General features: G+C 36.5%; 1 protein-coding gene across 4 annotated transcripts in view; it reads left to right on the forward strand.

Moving 5' to 3' along the window:
• Positions 1–25,429, forward strand: part of ASH1L (ASH1 like histone lysine methyltransferase) — a 201,575-nt gene that overhangs the window by 159,683 nt on the left and 16,463 nt on the right. For all 4 annotated transcript variants that reach the window (XM_046682972.1, XM_046682970.1, XM_046682973.1 and 1 more), the window contains 8 exons: positions 1,018–1,091; positions 2,607–2,652; positions 2,771–2,879; positions 8,082–8,288; positions 8,417–8,563; positions 23,960–24,068; positions 24,727–24,891; positions 25,050–25,144. In XM_046682972.1, the coding sequence (XP_046538928.1) occupies positions 1,018–1,091; positions 2,607–2,652; positions 2,771–2,879; positions 8,082–8,288; positions 8,417–8,563; positions 23,960–24,068; positions 24,727–24,891; positions 25,050–25,144 (952 nt within the window). The remainder of the gene's footprint in view (positions 1–1,017; positions 1,092–2,606; positions 2,653–2,770; positions 2,880–8,081; positions 8,289–8,416; positions 8,564–23,959; positions 24,069–24,726; positions 24,892–25,049; positions 25,145–25,429) is intronic.

Below are 25,429 nucleotides of genomic sequence, written 5' to 3' on the forward strand. Positions count from 1 at the left end.
CCCCACCCCACCTTTCCCCTGGTATCCACTAAACTGTTCTTAGTCCATAATTTTAAATTCCTCATATGAGTGGAGTCATACACAGATTATCTTTCTCCCCAAGAGCATTCTTAAACGATACGGGCATAGTTCATTTGTACTAATTTCATTCTACTAGTACAATTTTGTGCCACTTGCCTTGATTCATACTAAGGTGCAAGCAGTTTTAGCCAACATTGCTTTTGCACCATTAGTACAAATGACAGCATAATGAAAATGGCATATAACATCTTAGTAGTGTTAGTAAACTAGTTTTGATCTCTCATATCCCCCTGGGGTTAGCAGAGCACACTTTCAGACCTGCTGGTCTAGAGACACAATGATAGGACAGATATCCAGCTAAAAAAGAAAAGTGTAAGTCCTGCAAGAAATAAGTCTAGCATTCTAGCACTTCAAGAACAGCAAGGTCATTTAGAGTAAGGAAATTGAAGAGGCCACTTTACAGTTGAAACGGGGCTTGGAAATTGGCTTTAAAAAGTAGTAGTATTTAAATTGGTAGTGAAGAAACATTAACAGATCATAAATTTGCGTGTAAATACGCTTGAAATATTTTACTTCTATTATCCCTAATATCAGGGACTTCTGTTTTAGGAAGCTCTTATTCTTCCCCTTTTTATAGTCAACCTTAGATTGTGTACAGTAATGGAGAGAAGCTACCAGGTGCTCTAGTTAATAATTTTAATAATCGAACAATTCTTAGTATTTAGTTTGCTTCGTAATGACTTTGTGTATTTTTGGTAGTAAATTTGCTGTGTTAGTTGTTTTACATAAGTTACTATTAAAATAGACCTTTAGCATATACCACATGAAGCATTGTGGAAAAGAGTAGCTAAAATTAAAAACTTGTAGTAGAAAAATCCATAAAATTAAAAATTAAATCTTTATTTTTCTAGTCAGTGCATATTAGATCTTGTGGCTATTTGACCTTTTGTATGAGTAGATATTGAAATTGATAGTATTTTCGTTTGTTTGTTTCAGGAAAGTATCTAAGGCAGAAGAGAATTGACTTCCAGCTTCCTTATGACATCCTTTGGCAGTGGAAACATAATCAGGTACAAAGAGCCTATCTTACCACATTTCATCTGAAGTGGTAAGGGGGGAGGGGAAGGAATGCAGGTCCTTCTCTGCCTCCTTGTTATGTTACACTGTCATCTTAGGAAGTATAGAAAAATGTCCCTGTGAAGGTTAGAGACTAAGAAAAATGAGTTTGCATCCATATTTAATGTGACCTATTTGCCTTTACTCATACTTCAAAATAGCAGTAAGATCCTGCTTCCCTAGGCAACCTCCTGTTATTGTGCTGAACTTTTATTTTGGTAGGAAAAATTCTGTTCTGTAAGAATCCTGTTTGATATGGGTCTCGGGAGAATTTAGATGTACTGCCAGCAGCACTAAGAAATTTTGGGCTTTATTTTTGTTGGCTCCTTCCCATCAGTCTGGAATTTAGTTTTCACATAAGAAAGAGATTCTTCTATGAAAGGAAACAGGGATAATGTTTAACACTCTTGTACTTTTAAAACATCTTTAAATATATTGGGAACTAAAAATCAGGGTGCTGTTTTTCTCTCTTGCTTCCTTAATTGCAAAGTTTCCCCTAGTAATTTTTGTATTAGGCTATAGCCGTCAGACCCCATATTGAGAATAACCATTGGGAAATAGAAGTAATCATGCAAATAAGGTGAATAGGATCCTGAGTTTTGCCGAAAGTCCACCACAATTTAATTTTAGAAAGCCAGAAGCAATGAACGTTCCCCTTTTCATTCTCTTCTCTAGTGGCCTCTCTTGAATTTTTAGAGGATCAGTATATTAGATATTTGTCTCAGAGAGTTCATGACAATGGAGACATTGCTTTGACTAGACCCAGTGAAAAATGATGGAGGGATTATCCTTATAGATTAATGCACTCCAGCTTAGACCAAGTTGCTATTTTTTGTGCTGTCTTCTATGGTTAACCACTGGCCGACTGACTTCTCTCTTCTAATACATTCTCTTTTTTTCAAATGTATTCTTGATTGCAATGTGAGAGCTCCGTTTTCTTGCCTGCCTTCTCCCCTTTATTCACTAACTTAATTGCCTTAATTAAAATGTGAAATGTGTTTTCCTACAATACCCACCCTGAAAAAGCCAGAGTACTCATCTTTTTAATTTTGTGTACCTACCCAGACCATCTAAACAAGCCCTATGCAAATTTTCATTTCTTTTCATGGAGGCAAATACAATCTTAATTTATCCAAATGAATAGATTTGATCTGCGGTGTGATTTTTCATTTAATTCTATCTAAGAACATGCTGAAGAAATGTATAATTTAAAATGCATTTTCTTTATTTAATGTTTCTTCTGTTGAATTTAGTTCTCTCTTACCCTGATCTAATAAGTCACTTTTTATTTCAGGGTAAAAAGTGATCATACCAAGAGTTTTCCTCAAATGTGTCCAACCCAGAAAGTCTTGTAAATATTTCCATATGAGCAGAGCACATGGATAATTTTCTGTGTTTTTAGTAATTGCTGCTGCTGTCTGGCATTTGAAGTTAAATGCTATATCAAGATTTTTCTTTTTTTTTTCTAGCTGTACAAAAAGCCAGATGTTCCACTATATAAAAAAATCCGTTCAAGTGAGTAACTTGGAAGCTATTTTTTCTATCTCCATACCATTAATGTTCTTCTTAGCCTGGCACTTAAAAAATTATCCTGTACATTTACATTTATGTTCCTTTTCTGTCTTCTCTCAAGATGTCTACGTTGATGTCAAGCCTCTCTCTGGTTATGAGGCTACGACCTGTAACTGTAAGAAGCCAGATGATGATACCAGGAAAGGCTGTGTGGATGACTGCCTCAATAGGTACTGTACTAAACTGATTCGTCTAAAAGCATAGGCTTTAAGATATATATGACACTTCATTTGGAGGGAAAAGTTAAATAGCCTCTTTCATATCCCCTCAAGAAGTTGCACTAAGATTTATAAAACCTAATTGATGGGTTATCTTGGTCTGCTTGGGCTGCTATAACAAAAAACCGTAGATTGGGTGGCTTAAACAACAGAAACTTATTTCTCGCAGTTCTGGAGTCTGGGATGTCCAAGATCAAGATGCCAACAGATTCAGTGTCTGGCGAGGACCCACTTCCTGGATTATACACTGCCACCTGCTCCCCATGTGCTTACATGGCCTTTCCTTAGTGTATACTCATGGAGAGAGAAAGATATCTTCCTCCTCTTGTAAGGTCCATAATGCCATCATGAGCTTCCCACTCTGATGACCTGATATAAACCTGTTTACCTCTCAAAGGCCCTAACTCCAAATACCATCACACTGGGGGCTGGGGCTTCAACTGTGAATTTTACAGGGACACAAACTTAGGCTGAAGAGAATAATAGAAAAAGAATTGGATTTAGAATCTTGCATACCCAGGTTTAAATCCTTTTTTTACTTAGGAGGCCTGAGGAAGGTTATTTAACCTCTCTAATAAAAGTACCTTCTTGAGCAAGCCCTGGTGTGCTAATGGTTAAGTTCAACACACTCCACTTTGGCAGCCCAGGTTCAGTTCCTGGGCGCAGACCTACACCACTCTGTTAGCAGCCGTGCGGTGCTGGTGACCCACAAATATGAAGTGTGGAATGTAACTAATTTGGAGACAAAAATAATGATTTTGATTTGGGACTATTGAGTTTAAGATGACATTGAGATTTCAAAATGGAAATTGTAATAAAGACAGAAGAGATACAATTTGTTGGTTTTAGTAGCGTAAGCAAATTTACGGCAAAGAAGAAACAGTGAACTTTACATCAATACTTCCTGTTCAAGATAGTTTCCCTGGCCAAAGACAACTGCTTCCCTGGTCTGTAGTCATTATACACACATATAGTTTTATACAGTAGATAGTCTGTGTTTTGTGCACTGACTTTTTTCACTCATAAATATTTTATGTATACACTTTTATGTATCAGCATGGTCCACAAGCTCATCATTTTTAGAAGCTATACTGTCTTCCACAAGGTTGATACGCCATAGTTTGCTATTCTCCTATTGTTCATTATTCAAGTTATTGCAAATGTTTTGTTATTAAAATGGTGCTACTGTGGAACTCTTTGTGTAGATTCTTTTTTTTTTTTAAACCCTTAGAATGTAGTCTCAGAAGAATAATTACCTGCACAAATTATATGAATACTTATATAATTCTTACTATATGCTATCCAATAGCTCTTGTAAAGTATTGAGTTAATTTTTGGTATCACCACCAATATATAAATATACTTATTTCCCCATAGTTCCACATCCTTTAGATATTCACATCTAGCTTCATTTTTGGTGCTTTAATATTTCATTGGTTTAATATTTAGGAGTATCATATCCTTAAAGTTGTTTAAAAATGCATTTCTTTAGATGCTAACATTATTGTGATTTTTTAATATATTTTATTGTCTGTGAAATTATCATAATGTAATATTGTTGCTGCCTCATTGGTTAGTTCCTCTCTTTCTCACAATAGTTCAATGAGGTAGATGATTTACACTTTATTGATGAAGGAACCTGGAATTTGGATAGTAAAGTGCTCCAAATTACACAACACTTAGGTAGCAGAGACAGAATTTGAACCCACGTGCGTTTGATTCAAAAGACATGTTCTTTTCACTGTACCACACTGCTTATTTTTATTAGTAGTTAGTCTTTTAATCACTTAAAAATTGAAATTGGGATATTTGCCTTTACATAATCACATTGGTTGTCTTGTATCATTTTTGTTAGTATGGATGTGACATTTTTCCTTCCCATTGTGTTACCTTTCTTCAAAAACACAAAAAACTTACCCCTAAATAAGGAAAAAAATAAATCTGCAGATACAGTCCTGCCAACTTTATATGATGAGACTATGATCATTACATAGTCGTGCATCTAATGATGTGATAATGATAATGAATGCTGCCTTATATACTTAAAAGTAACCCACATAAAGATTTGCTTAAATGGTGCTACCTAAAATGTAGGGTGGCGTTGTTTTGCCTGTCTTTGTATTCTAGGGTTTGTAAATATTTTGGGGGAAAAGTTAAAGCATCTGCATAATCCACTTCATGTTTATGTAAGACTCACAGGTAGAATTATACTCACTTGCAGGTAGCCTGAGGAAAACTTAATTTAGGCCTATTTTTAAAAACAAGTAATGAGTTTTTACAATTACTTCAAATAAATACTTTAACAACTTGTCCTCCTCTCTTCCAAACAATTTCTAGGAGTCACGTTGTTTCTAGGAGTAACATTGTTTATAAATTCTACAAATCTTCCACGGTGGATTCTTGTTTCCGTACACCAACCATATCAAACCCATTAATCAAACCCATTATTTCTCCAGAACATTCTTCATACCCTAACGTAAAATCTTATGATTCTTTTCAAGCTGCCTTTTAACCGTATACCCATTTGCTCACAGCGTGTACAGAGCACACTCCCTCAGCTCTCAACAAGGACAGACATAGTGTATAACAAAACTGAATACGTAGGGAAAGATACAAGTATATTGCCTAGTGAGACTTATAATGCCACCAACGATGATTATTCTGAGTTCACAGGCCCTGAAATAAATATCAAGATCCTTGTCTAACTCCCTGTTAGATCCTGTCTATACTTCTTTGTTGATTGCAGTTCACTTCCACTTGCCCACCAATGAGAACCTCTAGGAGAGTTCGCCTTTTGCTCCAGAAGTCCTCAGATTCTTGGTCCCAAAAGGTGGGGATGATCCTCTCCCCTGCCTCTAAGGCTTATGCCTTCCTGACGTGGTGTGATTCATAGTGGGAACATTCATTTCATTCAAATGAAACCTCATCTTCACTCACAGGGAATGGTCTGACCTCCACAGCTAGTTAAGTCAATCAATCACACTAGTACGTTTCCCAATGACTATTTAGTCTTAAATCTCACTATCTGAAAGAATTTTCCAGTCTAGATCTATATTTAGAGGGGAAAAAATTCTCTTAGTTTTTCAAAGGCATTATCTGCCTAAAGATAATGGCAATTTATATTGCTGAAACAAAGACTTCACATCTTAGTTTGTAGCATCTACTTTCAGATTTTGGTTAAGTTTACAATTTTGTTTTCCAGATACAATGAATAAAACCATGTTTTACTTTTTATGTAATTAAAGAGTTTATCTTGTTTATTAACAAATGGAATATATTTAAATGCCTTCACCTCTAGAAACCACAGATTTTTAGCGACCTCTGGGTGATTGTTCTCTGGCAGAAATTTTTTAGAATTGAAATCTTTGTCATCTCAGCACTCCGTGCTATATATGTTTTAGTTCTTTTATCCACCTAAAGTTTATTGTTGTGTGTGTTATGATGTATGATGGAAATGTAGGTGGGGGTATTATGAACAAGGGGTTACAATTAAAACCGTGAAAATGAATTAACCTTCTAAAGAAAAGAGGAGCAAGAAATGTGCCACAGAAGGTAGAGAGGAAAAAAGGATTCCTGTAAAAAAAAGAGACAGGAATTCTCATTGGAGAGGTGGGAAATCTGTTATCATGAAAGATAAGAAAGCCCAGGTGCCAGCCTGGTGGTGTAGTGGTTAAGTTTGGTGCACTTTGCTTCAGTGGCCCAGCTTCGTGGGTTTAGATGCTGGTGCAGACCTATACCACTCATCAGCCATACTGTGGCAGTGACCCACATACAAAATAGAGGAAGATTGGGACAGATGTTAGCTCAGGGAGAATCTTCCTCAGCAAAAAAAGAAAGCCCAGAAAAGGAGGGCATTTTCACAAGGAGTGTTCAACAGTATTTATATGGCAAAGAAGTCAACAAAAGAAAGAATAGAGGTGAGGAACCTGACAGTAAGGCGGTGTCTTTTTCACAAGTTGGCCGATTGTCTTACGCTAAAGAATAATCCAGTGGATACTTTCTCTGCTTACTGCTCCTTTATGTGATTTGTCACTCTGTACTCTTTGTCCTTTATATAAGCATAATATTTTTTTGATGAATAAATCAAATGACTCTGAAAGTACTTTAAGTTGTAAAATAGTGAAAACTTTCTTTATAAGATTTGTAAGTTATGATTTTAAATGTAATGTGATATTGATCTACCATTCTATTCTTGATCCTCTTTTGTTTTAATCGTGCTAGATAACCTTGTTGGGATTCCAAACCATACACCAAAACTAAATGGCTCCTATAAATGACTTAGAAATTTAAAAACAGAAAGCAGTGAGATGACATATGCCTAACAACTTTTGTATACTGTGTTCAGAATTTTTTACTTATTAATTCACTAGAGATTATAGGTTCAGCTAGTCATATAGACTAGGACTATTATTTCCGATATGGAAATATCATTTACACTAATGAAATACAAAATTTATCTAGAACAACAACAGTGTGAATGTACTGAACTGTACACTTAAAAATGATTACAATGGTAAATTTTATGTGTATTTTACCACAATTTTTTTTTTTTTAAGATTTTATTTTTTTCCTTTATCTCCCCAAAGTCCCCCGGTACATAGTTGTATATTCTTAGTTGTGGGTCCTTCTAGTTGTGGCATGCGGAACGCTGCTTCAGCATGGCTTGATGAGCAGTACCATGTCCACGCCCAGGATTTGAACAAACGAAACATTGGGCCGCCTGCAGTGGAGCGCGCGAACTTAACCACTCGGCCACGGGGCTGGCACCTACCACAATTTTTTTTTTAGATCTGTGAACGGCCATGAGCTACTTCAAAACAAGAGTGCAGTGTATAATCATCAAATTCTTAATTCCTCTGTGGCTTGCAGTTCATTTATTCTTAGAGCTAAATATGGTGGTGTTTACCCAGGATGCTGAGTGGACAATTAGCTTAATAATCTACAGGAAACACTCAGTGTTTGCAACTTGACTTGGAAATTTTCAGTGTTATTAATTTTTGAACTTAGAAATTATTACCTTGTTAACAAATCTGACTGTATTAAAATAAAAATTAATTTCATGTATTCATTTAAAATATCCCATAAAGCAAAAAAATGGGTTCATGAAGGCATATATAATGTTAATTGACATACAATTATTCCTTTTTTTTCTAGAATGATCTTTGCTGAGTGTTCCCCCAACACTTGCCCCTGTGGTGAGCAATGCTGTAACCAGAGGATACAGAGGCATGAGTGGGTGCAATGTCTAGAACGATTTCGAGCTGAGGAAAAAGGTTGGGGAATCAGAACCAAAGAACCCCTAAAAGCTGGGCAGTTCATCATTGAATACCTAGGGGAGGTTGTCAGCGAACAGGAGTTCAGGTACAGTGGTAAATGACGATACTCCAGTAAAATGGCAAAGATACCAGATTAGAATGGAAAAAGGAAGATCTGAAATTTACTTTCAACTTATTCATTAATTGTCTTTCAATCATCTCTTTCCTCTTCAGGAACAGAATGATTGAGCAGTATCATAATCACAGTGACCACTATTGTCTGAACCTGGATAGTGGAATGGTGATTGACAGTTACCGCATGGGAAACGAGGCCCGGTTCATCAACCACAGCTGTGACCCAAATTGTGAAATGCAAAAATGGTAAGGAAGCAGGGGAAGGTGAAGCCAAGAATCCAACAGAGCAGACGGCACTGAGGGCATACAGGGAATGATCTTTCTACAGTGTCAGTCAGCTTACACAAAACAGCTCAGGCAATTCCGTATTATACCATATCCTCCAGACAGAGAGTAAGTTCCTGCTATTTTTTCACTTCATCTTAGCCACTCATTCGCAGAAAAATGTAATATATATAATAATGACAATACTTAACATTTTTTTACTTCAAATTATGTGCTAGGCACTGTGTTACATGGTTCTTCTCATATCCGTTCGTTAAGCACATTTATTGCATACCCACAGGATTTGTTCACAATGAGACATAAAAATAAGTGAAATAGATTAGAACCTAATTGAGAAGGAAAAAAATTACACCTAAAAAACAATTTGAAAAAGATAGTAGAGTAGGAGAGAATTCTGGGACGATGGTGGAGTAGGAAGCACCAGGAATCTCTTTCCTGTTAGAGAGTTGCACTGGCAGAATGTGATACAGTATTTTGGAACTCTGGAATCTGTTGAAGGCTTGCAACTTCCAGAAGGGAAGGCTTAGATGGTAAATTGCAATTCATTTCAGTCAATTGGAGATCTTAGCACACAAGTAGGTGCCCATCCTCCACCCACAGCCACATGGCAGGCAGCTGTGCAAGTGTTCCTGGAACAGCTTGCACACAGATTGCAGAAGCTTGGGTAGGTAAAAAAAAAAAACCATCCCTCAAATATTGGGGATCTATGCTCTGATTGCTGCTTCTAGTCACAGAGGTCCGCAGAGGTGGGCAGCCATTGTTGCACCTCCCACCATTGTTGCAAGCCCTTCTCCCTCCAGCTGAAGTTACTTCCATGAGATTTAAAGGGCTGGTGCCCCATTTTATCCCCTTTCACTTTTTGTTTTTCCCTTTTCGGGAGCCAGATGCTAAAAACTAGGACATTCAAAAACACAACTGCATATATGCAGAAAAATAGAAAGTGACTGCACATACCCAAGGAAAGGCTCAAAAAAGACATTAAATTTACACCTCAGGCTGATCTTAAGTACAGAGACAGCTTACAACAAAACAATAACAACAGCAAACCTTGGGGAAGGGGGAGAATCTAATTTCCAGAGTTACATTATTATATTGAAATGTCCAGTGTTCAGCGAAAAATCACAAGGAATACAAAGAAATAAGAAAGTATGGCCCATTCAAAGGAAAACAATAATTCAGCAGAATCTGTCCCTAAAATGATGTAAAGATGGATATATTAGACACAGTCTTTAAAATAACTGCCCTAAAGATACTCAAAGAACTAAAGGAAGATTAGAAAGTCATGAAAATTATATGTGAACAAAATGAAAATATCGATAAAGAGACAACCTAAAAAGAAACCATAAAGAAATTCTGGAGCTAAAAAGTACAATATGGTTGGCCAGCCCTCCATATCCATGAGTTCTGCACTGCAGATTCAACCACCCGCAGATTGAAATGCCTCCGTTGCTTGTGTCTATAGTGAACATGTACAGACTTTTTTCTTGTCGTTATTCCCTAAACAATACAATATATCAACTATTTACGTTGTATTAGGTATCATAAATGATCTAGAGATGATTTAAAGTATCTGGGAGAGTGTGCATAGTTTATGCAAATACAATGCCATTTTATATAAGAGACTTGAACATCCATGGATTTTGGTATCCATTGGAGTTTCTAGAGCCAATCCCCCACGCATACTGAGGGACGACTATACTTGAAATGATAAATTTACTAAAGGGATTCAAAGGCAGATTTGAGCAGGCAGAAGAAAGAATCAGTGAACTTGAAGACAGGACAATGGAAGTTATCAAGCCTAAGGAACAAAAGCAAAAAAGATTGAAGAAAAGAGAACAGACCCTAAGGGACCTCTGGGACACCATTAAGCCAAACAACATAGGCATCATGGGCGTCCCAGAAGAAGAGACAGCAAAAGAGACAGAATATTTGAAGAAATAATAGTTGAAAACTTCCCAAATTTGGTGAAATAGATGAATATAAACATCCAAGAAGTCCAATGAACTTTAGGTAAGATAAACTCAAAGAGACATACTAGAACACATTATAATCAAACTTTCAAAAGACAAAGTCAAAGAGCACATCTTGACAGCAGCAAGAGACAAGTGAATCATCACTTACAGAAGATCCTCAATAAGAATATTTTCAAATTTCTTATCAGAAACTTAGGAGGCTGGAAGACAGAGGGCCAGTATATTCAAAGTGCTAAAACAAACTGTCAGTTGAGATTCCTGTAACTGGCAAAACTGTCCATCAAAAGTGAGGAAGAAATCAAGACATGCCTAAATAAACAAAAGCTGAAAGAGTTTGTGAATACTAGACCTGCCCTGCAAGAAATGCTCAAGGGAGTCCAACAAAATGAAATGAAAAGACACTAGATAAAAGTTTCAATAAAGATAAATACACAGGCAGCTATAAAAGCTAGTATTATTGTAACAATGGTTTGTAACTGTAATTTTTGTTTTCTCCATGATTTAAGAGACTGATACCTTTAATGGGAAAAAAGCAATTATTAGTGCAAAAGCTAGGATTATGGTAACTTTGGTTTATAATTCCAGATCTTTTTTTCTAAATTAGGAGACTAATGCGTTTCAAAGAATTACTAGTTTATATTTTTTTGCGTGTAATGTATAAAGATGTAACTTTGTGATGTCAGCACCCGAAAGGGGTAGAGACAGAGCTGTAAAGAAGCAGAGTCTTTACATGTTATTGCAGTGAAGCTGCTATAAATTAAAATTAGAGTGTTAAAACTTTAGGATGTTAAATGCAATCCCCATGGTAACCACAAAGACAGCAGCTATAGACATACACAAAAGGAAGTTAAGAAAGAATTTAAACATTTCACTACAAAAAATCAACTTAGTACCATAGAAAACAGTAAAGCAGGAAATGAGCAACAAAAAAGCTATAGGGTGGATTGGCCCGGTAGCATAGTGGTTAAGTTCACACGTTCCACTTTAGTGGCCTGGGGCCACTTAGTGAAGCACTAAGTGGTTTGGATCCCGGGCACAGATGTACACACCACTCATCAAGCCACGCTGATAGTGTCCCACATACAAAATAGAGGAAGATTGCACAGATGTTAGCTCAGGGATAATCTTCCTCACCAAAAAGAAAAGAAAACAAAACTATAGGGCATCTAGGAAACAAATAGCACAATGACAGAAGTAAGTAATTACCTGCTTGTCAGTAAATAATTTAGTGGTAAATGAATTAAACTCACCAATCAAAAGATGAAGAACAGAATTCAACATCCATTTATAAAAACTCTGAACAATGGGCCAGCCCCAACAGCCTAGTTGTTAGGTTTGGCATGCTCTGCTTCAGTGGCCCAGGTTTGATTCCCAGGAGTAGACCTACACTACTCATCTCCCAGTGGCCATGCTGTGATGGCAGCTCACATACAAAATAGAGGAAGATTGAAAACAGATGTTAGCTCAGGGCGAATCTTCCCCAGAAAAAAAATATATATATATACTCTCAACAAAGTGAGTGTAAGGGATTGTGCCTTAACATAATAAAGGCCATATATGACAAGCCCACAGCTAACATCATACAATGGTAAAAGATTGAAAGCCTTTTCTCTAAGATCAGAACAAGACGAGGATGCCCACTCTTGCAACTTGTGTTCAACATAGTACTGGAAGTCCTAGCCAGAGCTTTTAGGCAAGAAAAAGAAAGAAACAGCATCCATATCAGAAGGGAAGAAGTAAAACTGTCTCTATTTGAAGATGACATGATGTTATATATAGAAAACCATACAGACTCCACCAAAAAACTGTTATAATAAACAAATTCAGTAGAGTTGCAGGATACAAAATGAAAATACTAAAGTTGCTTGCATTTCTATGCACTAATAACAAACTATCACAGAAATTAAGAATATAGTCCCATTTGCAATAGCATCAAAAATGATAAAATACCTAGGAATAATTTAACCTATGAAGTGAAAGACCTGTAGACTGAAAACTATAAGACACTGCTGAAGGAAATTAAAGAAGGCACAAATAAATGGAAAGATATTCCATGGTCATGGATTGGAAGAATTAATATTGTTAAAATTTTCATTCTACCCAAAGCAATCTATAAATTCAGTACAATAAAAATCAAAATTCCAAAGGTATTTTTGAACAGAAATAGAACAAGAAATCCTGAAATTTCTGTGGAACCAAAAAAGACCCCCAATAGCCAAAGCAATCTTGAGAAAGAACGCTGGAGGCATTGTGCTGCCTGATTTTGAACTATATTACAAAGCTACAGTAATTAAAACAGTATGGTATTGGCATAAAAGCAGACACATAGATGAATGGAACATAACAGAGAGCCCAGAAATAAACCCACATGAAACTGGAAGACGATCTTTCAGCATACACAAAAATCAACTCAAAGTGGATTAAAGACTTAAATATAAGACCTGAAATCATAAAACTTGTAGAAGAAAACAGAGAGAGCAAGCTCCTTGAAATCAGTCTTGGCAATGATTTTTTGAGTTTGACTCCAGAAGCAAAGGCAACAAAAGCAAAAATAAACAAGTGGGACTGAATCTAACTAAAAAGCTTCTACACAGCTAAGGAAACCATCAGCAAAATGAAAAGGCAGCCTACAAATAGGAGAAAATATTTGAAAATCATTTATTTAATAAGGAATTAATATCCAAAATATGTGAAGAACTCATACAGGTAAACAAGAACAAAAACCCAAACAATCCAATTAAAAAACGAACAGATGATCTTAATAGACATCTTTCCAAAGAAGACATACAGATGACCAACACGTACATGAAAAGGTGCTAAACATGACTAATCATCAGGGAAATGCAAAACAAAACCAGATTGAGCTATTACCTCACACCTGTTGGAATGGCTATTATCAAAAAGAAAGGGGCCAGCCACATGGCCAAGTGGCTGAGTTCTCACGCTCTGCTTCAGCAGCCCAGGGTTTCACCAGTCCGAATCCTGGGCACAGACCTATCAGCATTCATCAGGCCATGCTGAGGCAGTGTCCCATGTGCCACAACTAGAAGGACCCACAACTACAATATACAACTATGTACTGGGGGGCTTTGGGGAGATGGAAAAGTAAAATCTTTTTTAAAAAAGACAATAACAAGTCTTGGTGAGGATTTGGAGAAAAAGGAACTTGTGCACTGTTGATGGTAATATAAATTGATGCAGCCGTATGGAAAACCATATGGAGGTTCCTCAAAAAATTAAAAATAGAACTACCGTAAACCAGCAATTCCACTTCTGGGTATTTATCAGAAGGAAAGAAAAACACTAACTTGAAAATATATATGCACCCCCTGTTCATTGCAACATTATTTACAATAGCCGAGACATAGAAACAATCTAAGTGTCCATTGATGGATGAATAGTTAAAGAAAATGTGGTGTATATATACATTGGAATATTATCCAGCCATAAAAAAACAAGGAATCGTGCCATTTGTGACAACATGGATGGATCTTGAGGGCATTGTGCTAAGTCAGACAGAGAGACAAATACCATATAATCTCAATTATATGCAGAATCTTAAAAAAAGAAAAAAACAACAACTCAGATGCAGGGAACAGGTTAGTGGTTGCCAGAGGCTGGGAGTTTGGGGTGGGGTCGGGCAAAATGCATGAAGGTGGTCTAAAGTAAATAAATAAGTCCTGAGAATGAAATGTACAGTATAGTGGCTATAGTTAATACTACTGTATTGAATATTTGAAACTTGCTAAAAGAGTCGATCTTAAAATATCTCATCACCAGAAAACAATCTATAACTATGTATGGTGATGGATGTTAACGAGACTTATTGTGGTGATTGTTTTGCAATATATGCATATACTGAATCATTATGTTTTACACCTGAAACTAATATAATGTCATATGTCAGCTATATCAAAGATTGGCAGACTAAGTGAAAAGTGCACAATCCAATTATATACTGTCTACAAGAGACTCAGTTGAGATCAACAAACAGGTTGAAAGTGAAAGGATAGAAAAAGATATTCCATGTAAATAGTATCCAAAAGAGAGCAGGAGTGGCTATACTTACATCAGACAAAATAGACTTTAAACCAAAAAGGTTACAGGAGACAAAGAAGGACATTATATATTAAGAAGAGGCTCAGTACAGCGATAAGATATATAACAGTTGTAAACATTTACACACTAGGGGCTGGCCCCGTGGCCGAGTAGTTAAGTTCGTGCGCTCCACTGCAGGCGGCCCAGTGTTTTGTTGGTTCGAATCCTGGGCACACACATGGCACTGCTCATCAACCACGCTGAGGCAGTGTCCCACATGCCACAACTAGAAGGACCCACAACGAAGAATATACAACTATGTACTGGGGGGCTTTGGGGAGAAAAAGGGGAAAAAAAATCTTTAAAAAAAAAAAATTTACACACCTGATGACAGACCATCAAAACATATGAAGCAATAACTGACAGAATTGAAGGGATAAATAGTTCTGCAATAATAGTTGGAGACTTCAAACCCCACTCACAGTAATAGATAGAACAACCAGACAGAAGATAAGTAAACAAGAGAGGATTTAAACAAAACAATAAGTCAACTAGATCTAAAAGACATGTACATAACACTCCCTCCAACAATAGCCTACGCATGCTTCTCAAGTGATTATGGGACAGTTTCCAGGATAGACCATATGTTAGGCCACAAATTAAGTCTTAGTAAATTTTAAAACATGGATGTCATGCAGAGTATCCTCTCTGACCACAATGGATGAAGTTAGAAATCAGTAACATAAAGGAAACTGGAAAATTCACAAAACTGTGGAAATTAAACAGCACAGTTTTAAACAACAGACTGATCAAAGAAGAAATCACAAGGGAAATTAGAAAATATGTAGAGATGAATCAAATGACAGCATAGCGTACCAAAACTTATGGGACACAGCCGAAGCAGTGCTAAGTATGAAGTTTATAGCTATAAATGCTTACATTAAAAATTGAGAAAGATCTCAAATCAACAACCTAATTTGACAACTTAATGAACTAGAAAAAGAGCAAACTAGACCTAAACCCAAAGCTAACAGAAGGAAGGAAATAATAAAGATTAGAGCAGAAATAAAAGAAGTAGAGAATAAAAAAATAATAGAAAAAATCAGTGAAAACAAAAGTTGGTTCTTTGAAAAGGTAAGCAAAATCAAACCTTTAGCTAGATGGACTAAGAAAAAAAGAAGACTCAAATTACTCAAACTGGAAATGAAAGTAGGGACGTTAACTACCAATTCTACAGAAAAAAAGGATTATGAAAGTGTACTATGAACAATTGTACACTAAAAAATTGAATAGCCTAGTTGAAGTGGATAAATTTCTAGAAATGCAAAACCTACCAATACTAAATCATGAAGAAATAGAAATTTTGAATAGACCTATAACTAGTAAGGAAAATGACTTAGTAATCAGAAATCTTCCAACAAAGAAAACCCTGGACCTGATGGTTTCACTGGTGAATTCTACCAAACTCATAGCAATCCTTCTCAAACTTTTCCAGAGAATTGAAGAGAAGGGACTACTTTTTAACTCATTCTTTGAGGTCAGCATAACCCTGCTACCAAAGTCAGACAAAGACCCTTCAAGACAACTACAGACCAATATCCCTTATGAACATTGATGCAAAAATCCTCAACCAAATACTAGCAAACAGAATTGAGCAGCATAGTATAAGAATTATGCACTATGACCGAGTGGAATTTATTTCTGGAATGGAAGAATGGTTCAACATATGAAAATCAATCAGAGTAATATATACCACGTCAACAGAATGAAGGGGAAAAATTCACATGATTATCTCAATTGATACAAAAAAAGTATTTGACAAAACTCAACATCCTCTCTTGGTAAAAACAATCAACAAAATAAGAATAGAAGGAAACTACCTTAACATGTTAAAAGCCATATATGAAAACTGACAGCAAACAATACTCAATGGTGAAAGACTGAAAGCTTTTCCTCTAAGATCAGGAACAAGACAAGGCTGCCCCCTTTCACCACTTCTGTTCAGCATAGTATTGGAAGTTCTAGCCAGAGAAGTTAACAAGAAAGAGATATAAAAGACATCCAAATTGAAAAGGAAGAAGTAAAATTATCTGTTTGTATGTGATATGTCTTATACATAGTAAATACTAAAGACTTGACAAGTTGTTAGAGCTCATAAATTCAGCAAAGTAGCAGGATGCCAAGCACCCAAAAACAGTTGTATTTCTGTACACAAACAATGAACAATCTGAAAAGGAAATTACAAAAACACTTCCATTTACAATAGCACCAAAATGAATAAAATACTTAGAAATTAACCAGTGAGGTGAAAGAATTGTATAATGAAAACTACAAAACACTACTGAAAGAACTTAAGACATAAATGAATGGAAACACATCCCATGTTCATGGATTAGAAGACATAATGTTATTAAATGTCATTATTACCCAAAGAGATCTACATGTGCAATGCAATTCCTGTCAAAATCCCAATAACTTTTTTTTGCAGAAATAGAAAACCCATCCTAAAATTCATATGGAATCTCAGAGGACCCTGAAGAGCCAAAACAATCCTAAAGAAGAACAAAACTGGAGGACTCACACTTCCTGATTTCCAAACTTACTATAAAGCTAGAGTAATGAAAACAGTGTGGAATTGACATAAACGCAGACGTATAGACCCATGGAATAGACTAGAGAACCTTGAAGTAAACCCTCACATATATGGTCAAATAATTTTTGGTAAATATGCCAAGACTGTTCAATAGAGAAAAGATAGTTGAGAAATGGTGCTGGGAAAAGTGGATATCCACATGCAAAAGAATTAACTTGGATCCTTACCTAACACCATATACCAAAATTAACTTAAATAGATCAAGGACCTTCATGTAAGGCCTAAAACAATAAAAATCATAGACGAAAACATACAACAAAAGCTTCACAACATTGGACTTAGCAATTATTTTTTGGATATGATACTACCAGCACAGGTAACCAAAGAAAAAATAGACAAATTGGACTGCATGAAAATTTTAAAATTCTGTACATCAAAAAACACTATCCACAGAGTAAAAGGCAACCCACAGAATGGGAGAAAATATTTACAAATCATGTATCTGATAAAGTATTAATGTCCAGAATATGTAGAGAATCTCTAAAACTCAACAACAAAAAACAAATAGCCCAATTCAAAAGTGGACAAAGGACTTGAATAGACATTTTTCCAAAGAAAATATACAAATGGCCAATAAACACATGAAAAGATACTCAACATTACTAATCATTAAGGAAATGCAAATCAACACTACAATGAGATACTACCTCACACCCGTTAGAATATGGCTACTATCAAAATAACAGAAAACAACAAGCGTTGATGAGGTATGGAGAAATTGAACTCTTGTGCATTGTTGTTGGGAATGTAAAATGATATAGCCACCGTGGAAAACACTATGGAGATTCCTCAAAAAATTAAAGATAGAATTACCATATGACCCAGCAATTCCATTTTGGGTTTGCACCCAAAAGAATTGAAAGCAAGGTCTCAAAGAGATATCTGCACTGCACGTTTGTAGCGGCATTATTTGTAATACCTAAAATGTGGTGGCAACCCAAGTGTCCATTATTGGATGAATGGATAAACGAAATGTGTTATATACATACAGTGGAATTATTATTATTTAGCCTTAAAAAAGGAAGTAAATTTTGCAATATGCTACAGCATGGATGGACCTTGAGGACATTATGCTAAGTGAAATAAGCCAGTCACAAAAAGACAAATACTGTATGATTCCACCTATATGAAGTACTTAGAGTAGTCAAAATCATAGAGATAGTAGAATGGTGGTTGTCAGGGGCTGCCGGAAGGGGGAATAGGGAGTTGTTATTTAATAGTTGAGTTTGTTTTACGAGTAGAGTTGTGGGGTTGGATGTTGGTGTTGCTTGCACAACAGTGGGGATGTACTTAATACCACCAACTGTACACTTTAAAATGGGTAAGATGGTAAATTTTGTGTGTATTTTAACAGAATTTTACAAAAGATAATAGTATAATATGAACAAAATATTCATTTTTGTAATTTTCTTTTAATTTAGGTATTATTCAGGTACAGAAATACATATCTTAAATGTAAATTTCCATCCATTTTTACAAATGTATACATCCATATAACCCACACCTCTCAAAAAATATAGAAAATTTCCATCATTTCAGAAAGTTCCTTTCTGCCTCTTCAATCTCCCCACCTCAAAAGCAAGCAGTGGAGGCCAGCCCGGTGGCATAGCACGTTATGCTTCGGTGGCCCAGGGCTCGCTGGTTTAGATCCCAGGTGCAGACGTGGCACCGCTTGGCAAGCCATACTGTGGTAGGCGTCCCACGTATAAAGTAGAGGAAGATGGGTACGGATGTTAGCTCAGGGCCAGTCTTCCTCAGCAGAAAGAGGAGGATTGGCAGCAGTTAGCTCAGGACTAATCTTCCTCAAAAAAAAAAAAAAAAGCCATGATGTGATTTCTGTCACTACAGATTAGTTTTGCCTATTGTAGAATATCACCCTATATATACTCTTTTGTGTCTGGCTTCTTTCACTTACAATAATGTTTTTGCTTTTTATCACTGTTGTTGAGTGCATCAGTGGTTTATTGATTTTTATTGTGGATTAGTGTTCCTTTGTATGAATTCACTGGTTTGTTTATCCATTTTCCCAAACAACTTTCTTATGTTTGAAAAGTTAAATAAAATGAACAAATTCCATGAAAAATACAACTTACCAAAATGATACACGAAGAGATAGAAAATCTGGATGTCTACCAAAGAAATTGAATTTATAATTAAAACTTTCTGACAAAAGAAACTCCAGGCTCAGATGTCTTCACTGGTAATTCTTCCATATACTTAAGAACTAATAACTGTACCACCAATCTCATATAAACTCTTTCATTTTGTAAGGCTAGCATAACTTTCCTCTAAAACCTGACAGAAAAGAAAGAAGAAATATAGGCCAATATCTTCCATGAATATAGACACAAAATTCCTAAAGAAAATATTAACAAATCAGATTTGGCAATATATAAAATGGTTAATACATCATGACCATGGGGAGTTTATTCCAGGAATGAGGTTGGTTGAACATTCAAAAATCAATGTAATTGACTACATTAACAGAATAAAAGCAAAAAATCATATATCAATAGGGGCAGAAAAAGCATTTGACAAAATTCAACACTATTCATAATAAAAACTTTCAACAAACTAGGAATAAGAGAGAACTGGCTCAGTCTGCTAAAGGGAATCTATTAAAAACCTATAGGAATGTCCACTATTACCACTTCGAACTGGATATCCTAACCAATGCCTTAGGAAAATTTAAAAATAAACTATCAAGATTAGACATGTGGGGCCGGCCCAGTGGCGCAGCGGTTAAGTTCGCACGTTCCGCTTCGGCGGCCCAGGGTTCTTCACCGATTCGGATCCTGGGTGCGGACATGGCACTGCTTGGCAAGCCATGCTGTGGTAGGCGTCCCACGTATAGAGTAGAGGAAGATGGGCACGGATGTTAGCTCAGAGCCAGTCTTCCTCAGCAAAAAGAGGAGGATTGGCAGCAGATGTTACCTCAGGGCTAATCTTTCTCCAAAAAGAAAAGGAATTAGACATGAAAAAACTAAATTAGCATTACTCACAGGTGATATGATTGTATACATGGAAATAAAAATCTACATACTGCCATAAATAAGTGAATTTAGCAAGATTGGTAGAAACAACATCAAAGTAAAGTCAGTATATTTAATGTATTTCAATATATTACCAACAACCAAGTAGAAAATGAAATTTAAAAGACAATTTACAATAGCTTCATAAAACATTTGTCACTTAGGAATAAATCTAATGAAAGTTTGTAGGACCTCTATACTGAAAACCACCAAACACTATTGGGAGAAAAGACATTCTAAATTAATGGAGAAATATGCCATGTTTATGGGTTGGAAATTTCAATGTTTTTGAGATGTCACATCTTACCAAGTTGATCTGTAAATTCAAATTCAATCAAAATCCAATCTTTATGGAAATTGACAAGCTGATTCTAAAACATATATGTAATTGCAAAGGACCTAAAAAAGGCAAGATAATCTTGAAGAAGAATAAAACTTAAGGGCTTAAACTGCCAAATTTCAAGACTTATTATAGAGGTACACTAATTAAAACAGTAGGTATTTGCTTGGGATATGTTAATAGACAAATGGGATAGAATGGAGAGTCCTGGCAAAGACCTGTAAATGTTATGTCACCTGATTTATGACAGAGGTTGCACTGCAAATTAGTGAGGAAAGGATGCATTTTGTAATAAGTCCATGAGTGCTGAGTCAGTTGTCTCCTACCTCAGTCCACACACAAAAGTTAATCTAAGATGGATCATGGACCTAAATAGCACAGTTGAGACAGTCAAGTTTCTAGAAGGAAACGTGAGAGAATATTTTTATAGACCTCGGATACGTAAAGATATCTTAAATAGGACATAAATAACACACTGTAAACAACTTCTCTTCATCAAAAGATAACATTAAAAGAGTGTAAAAGCAAGCAGTATGCTGGGTAGAAGATATTTGCAATGTGTTTATCTGATGAAGGACTTATTTCTGAATAAAATCCAGAATCTACAAATCAATAAGAAAAAGACAATCCAATTTTTTAAAAAGGTAAAAGACTAGGCATATCAAAAGAGAATATATAAATGGTCAATAAACATATAAAAAGGTGGCTAGTATCTTTAGTTATCAGAAGGAAATATTAATTAAACCAACTTGAAAGACCACTATATACCCTCCAAAATGTCTGCAATCAAGAAACAGCAGTTCAGGTGTTTGCGAGGCTGTAGCACAACATGAATGCTCTCAGATGGCGGTGGGAGAGTAAATTGGTATACTGCTTTCAAAAAATGTTTGCCAGTGCTTACTGAAGCTAAACATATCCAGTAACCCAGCAGCTCCGCTCTTCAGTGTATCCCCAACAGAACTGAGTGTTTCTGTTCAAAAGACATGTGCAAGAATGTCCACAGAACTTTTTTTTAATAGCTAAAAACTGCAACAATCCACATGTTTATCAACTGTAGAATAGGAATATACATTGTACTATACTAGTATAATGGACTGTTGCACAGGAGTGTAAAGATAAGTTGCAACTACAGTGTAATATTGAGTGAAAGCAGCTAGACACATAATTGTACATACATAGTATGTTCTGTATGATTCCATTTATTCGAGATTAACACAGAACTAATCTATTGTAATAGAGATCAGAATAGTAGAATAATGGCAGTCGTTTGTGGGGAGGGTACTGACTAGGAGAGAAAGGAGCTTTCTGGGAGCCTGCACAGGTGTATAGACACATAAAATTCAGCAAGCTATACACTTACTTAAGAGTTAGTATTCTAGGGGCTGGCCCCGTGGCCGAGTGGTTAAGTTCGCGCACTCCGCTGCAGGCGGCCCAGTGTTTCGTTGGTTCGAATCCTGGGCGCGGACATGGCACTGCTCATCAAACCACGCTGAGGCAGCGTCCCTCATGCCACAACTAGAAGGACCCACAACAAAGAATATACAACTATGTACTGGGGGGCTTTGGGGAGAAAAAGGAAAAAATAAAAATCTTTAAAAAAAGAAAATAAAAGAGTTAGTATTCTATTCCATGTAAGTTACATCCCCCCCAAAAAATTTTTTCATGCAATACAGTATACAGTCAAATTTTCAATGTTATGGTGTAGACCAGGGTTCAGCAAACTTTTGAGGGGTGGCTGTGTGCCAATAAAAATTTTACAAAGACATGGGAGGGTTGTCTGCCATAGTTTGCCAACCTCTGGTATAGACTAAAAATGCTTTCTAAATTGAGAAAAACGAGTACCAAAAACTGAGGATGTTAGTGAAATTTACATTTGGTAGGATAATATCCAAGCTAAACCTTGGTATGTTCCAAATTGATGGAGGCAAGAAGGAAAAGAAGAGAAGCTGTGGAATCCAACAGCCCATTTTAATGCCCTGGGTTTGAGTATAACTTAATTGCTATATATATGACCATGAGCAAACTCTCTAAGCCACAAATAGACCTTATATGTAAAATAGAGATCATAACACCTATCTCATAGGGTTGTTCTGAGGATTAATGAGATAACCTATTACCAGTATGTGATAGTGGTTAATATTTTGAAGCCAGACTGCCTTGATTTGAAACTTGATTCCCCTAGTTATTAGCTGTATGACTTTGGACAAGTTGTTTTCCCTCTCTGTGTCTCAGCTTTCTCATTTAGAAAATGAAGGTTATAATATTACCTAAAAATAGTATCTTTTTTTTTTCCTGCTAAAGAAGATTGACCCTGAGCTAACATCTGTTGCCAGTCTTCCTCTTTTTGCTTGAGGAAGGTTTGCCCTGAGCTAACATCTGTTCCAATCTTCCTGTTTTGTATGTGGGTTGCTGCCACAAGTGGTGTAAGTCCGCGCCCAGGAACCAGAACCAAACCCCAGCTGCCATAGTGGAGCACATCAGACTTAACCACCAGGCCATGGCTCCAGCCTCAAAATAGTACCTTTAATGCAGTTACAGGATTAAATGGTTTAATACAACAAAATGCTATAATTAATCTAACAAGCATCCAATAAATGTTAGCTATGATTATTTTATTATATAAAGCATCTAGAAGAGTACATAATTAATAACCATGCATTATTAATCATTAATAATTTACATGAAATAGAACAAAAGAGGGACCGGCCCTGTGGCCAAGTGGTTAAGTTAGTGAGCTCCACTTCAGTGACCCAGGGTTTCATCAGTTTAGATCCTGGGCCGGACATGGCACCGCTCATCAAGCCATGCTGACGCCGCGTCCCGTATAGCACAACCAGAGGCACTCACAACTAGAATCTACAACTGTGTACTGCGGGGAAGAAGAAGAAGAAAAAAGAAGATTGGCAACAGATGTTAGCTCAGGTGCCAATCTTAAAAAAAAAATAGAACAAAAGAGATATTCATGTACAATCGAGAAAGATGGAGATCAGTTGGAACTAGAAGATTTTTGTAGGTAAGCTAGAGGAAGTAATTTTCATTTATTTAATAAGTAGACTAAAGCCATATTTTAGAGGGACTTTGAATAGCAAACAGGGAAAGTTAAGACCTATTCTACTGACAACATAGAGCATGCTTTCCAGAAAACTGATTTAGGACAATTAGTCTGGCAGTATTATACAGGCTGGATAGAATAGAAGACAGATTAAAAGTGAAGATACTGACCAGGAATTGGATACAGAAACAAAGGCAAATTTGTAATCAGTGTACCAATTTTTCTAGTTTTCAGAATCTCTGCCTTTAACTCTGCTTCTTTCTCTATAGGTCTGTTAATGGAGTGTACCGGATTGGACTATATGCTCTTAAAGATATGCCAGCTGGTACCGAACTCACTTACGATTACAACTTTCATTCCTTTAATGTTGAAAAACAGGTAAGAATAATAAGTCCAAGAGGGAGGTTGAACTTTGTCACAGTGCTCTGTGTAACATGGGCCTTCAGTAAACGTTACTGATTTGTAGCCATTGAGAAGTGCATTGGAAAATACAGTTTTTCACTCTTTACTCCACTTATCTAAGATACATAGGTCTCGGTCGGCTATTCTTTCAGAACTCTGTAGAAAGAGATTGCCAAATCATTTTTGGTCTCCAGTCAGTTCTTAGCTTTTCTGATGAAGAAGTTTTCCCAACGTTTAATCTTTCCTTTCTGCTACAGTGGAAACTCATTTGTATTTATTTTTTCTCAGTCAGTTATTTTCCTCTATATGAAAATTTCTTGATTCGAACTTGTTGAGTGTCCAGAGGTTCAGTCATCCTATTTGAACTTGTAAATAAGACTGCAGGCTATGGGTGCCGGCCCCGTGGTCGAGTGGTTAAGTTCACGCACTCCGCTGCAGGCGGCCCAGTGTTTCATCAGTTCGAATCCTGGGCGCGGACATGGCACTGCTCATCGAGCCACGCTGAGGTGGCATCCCACATGCCACAACTAGAAGGACCCACAACTAAGAATATACAACTGTGTAGCACGGGGCTTTGGGGAGAAAAAAGGAAAAAGACTGCAGGCTAAAAGCATTATTCTCTTTCCCTTCAAAGCAACTGTGCAAGTGTGGCTTTGAGAAGTGTCGAGGAATCATTGGAGGCAAGAGTCAACGCATGAATGGACTCACCAGTAGCAAAAGCAGCCAGCCTGTGGCCACACACAAAAAGTCTGGACGGTCAAAAGAGAAGAGGAAGTCTAAGCACAAGCTGAAGAAAAGGGTGAATAATGATCTCATGGCTTTCTCCAAACAGCTGCTGAGAGGCAATTACTGAAATGAGGGAAATAAGGGTGACATCTTTAGAGTGGTTTTAATATTCTTCAGGGTGATTTCTGATTGGTCTTTTTTTTCCTGCAATCTGATCTGTCTGTTTTTCAGAGAGGCCATCTCTCTGAGGAACCCAGTGAAAACATCAACACTCCAACAAGATTGACACCCCAGTTGCAAATGAAGCCGATGTCCAATCGAGAGAGGTAAAAAAGGGGGTTTTATTACCTGAGCTCTTTAAATTATGTGCTTTGCTTGTCAGTTTAAAAATTATTAAACATCTGTGGAGTTGAGCCACTTATTTTGTGCAGGAGGTCTTCAACCAGGGACTCAGGGGATCTGTGAACTTGGATGGGAGAAAAAATTATGTGTTTATTTTCCCTAATTTATAACTGAAATTTAGCATTTCCTTCAAATGTGACTATAGGCAAAAAAAAATGTTGGTGAGCATATGTGTAGTATTTACAGTTTCCATGACTTTGTCCCCAATG

Source organism: Equus quagga, chromosome 13 (genome assembly GCF_021613505.1).
Source record: "Equus quagga isolate Etosha38 chromosome 13, UCLA_HA_Equagga_1.0, whole genome shotgun sequence".
NCBI lineage: Eukaryota > Metazoa > Chordata > Mammalia > Perissodactyla > Equidae > Equus > Equus quagga.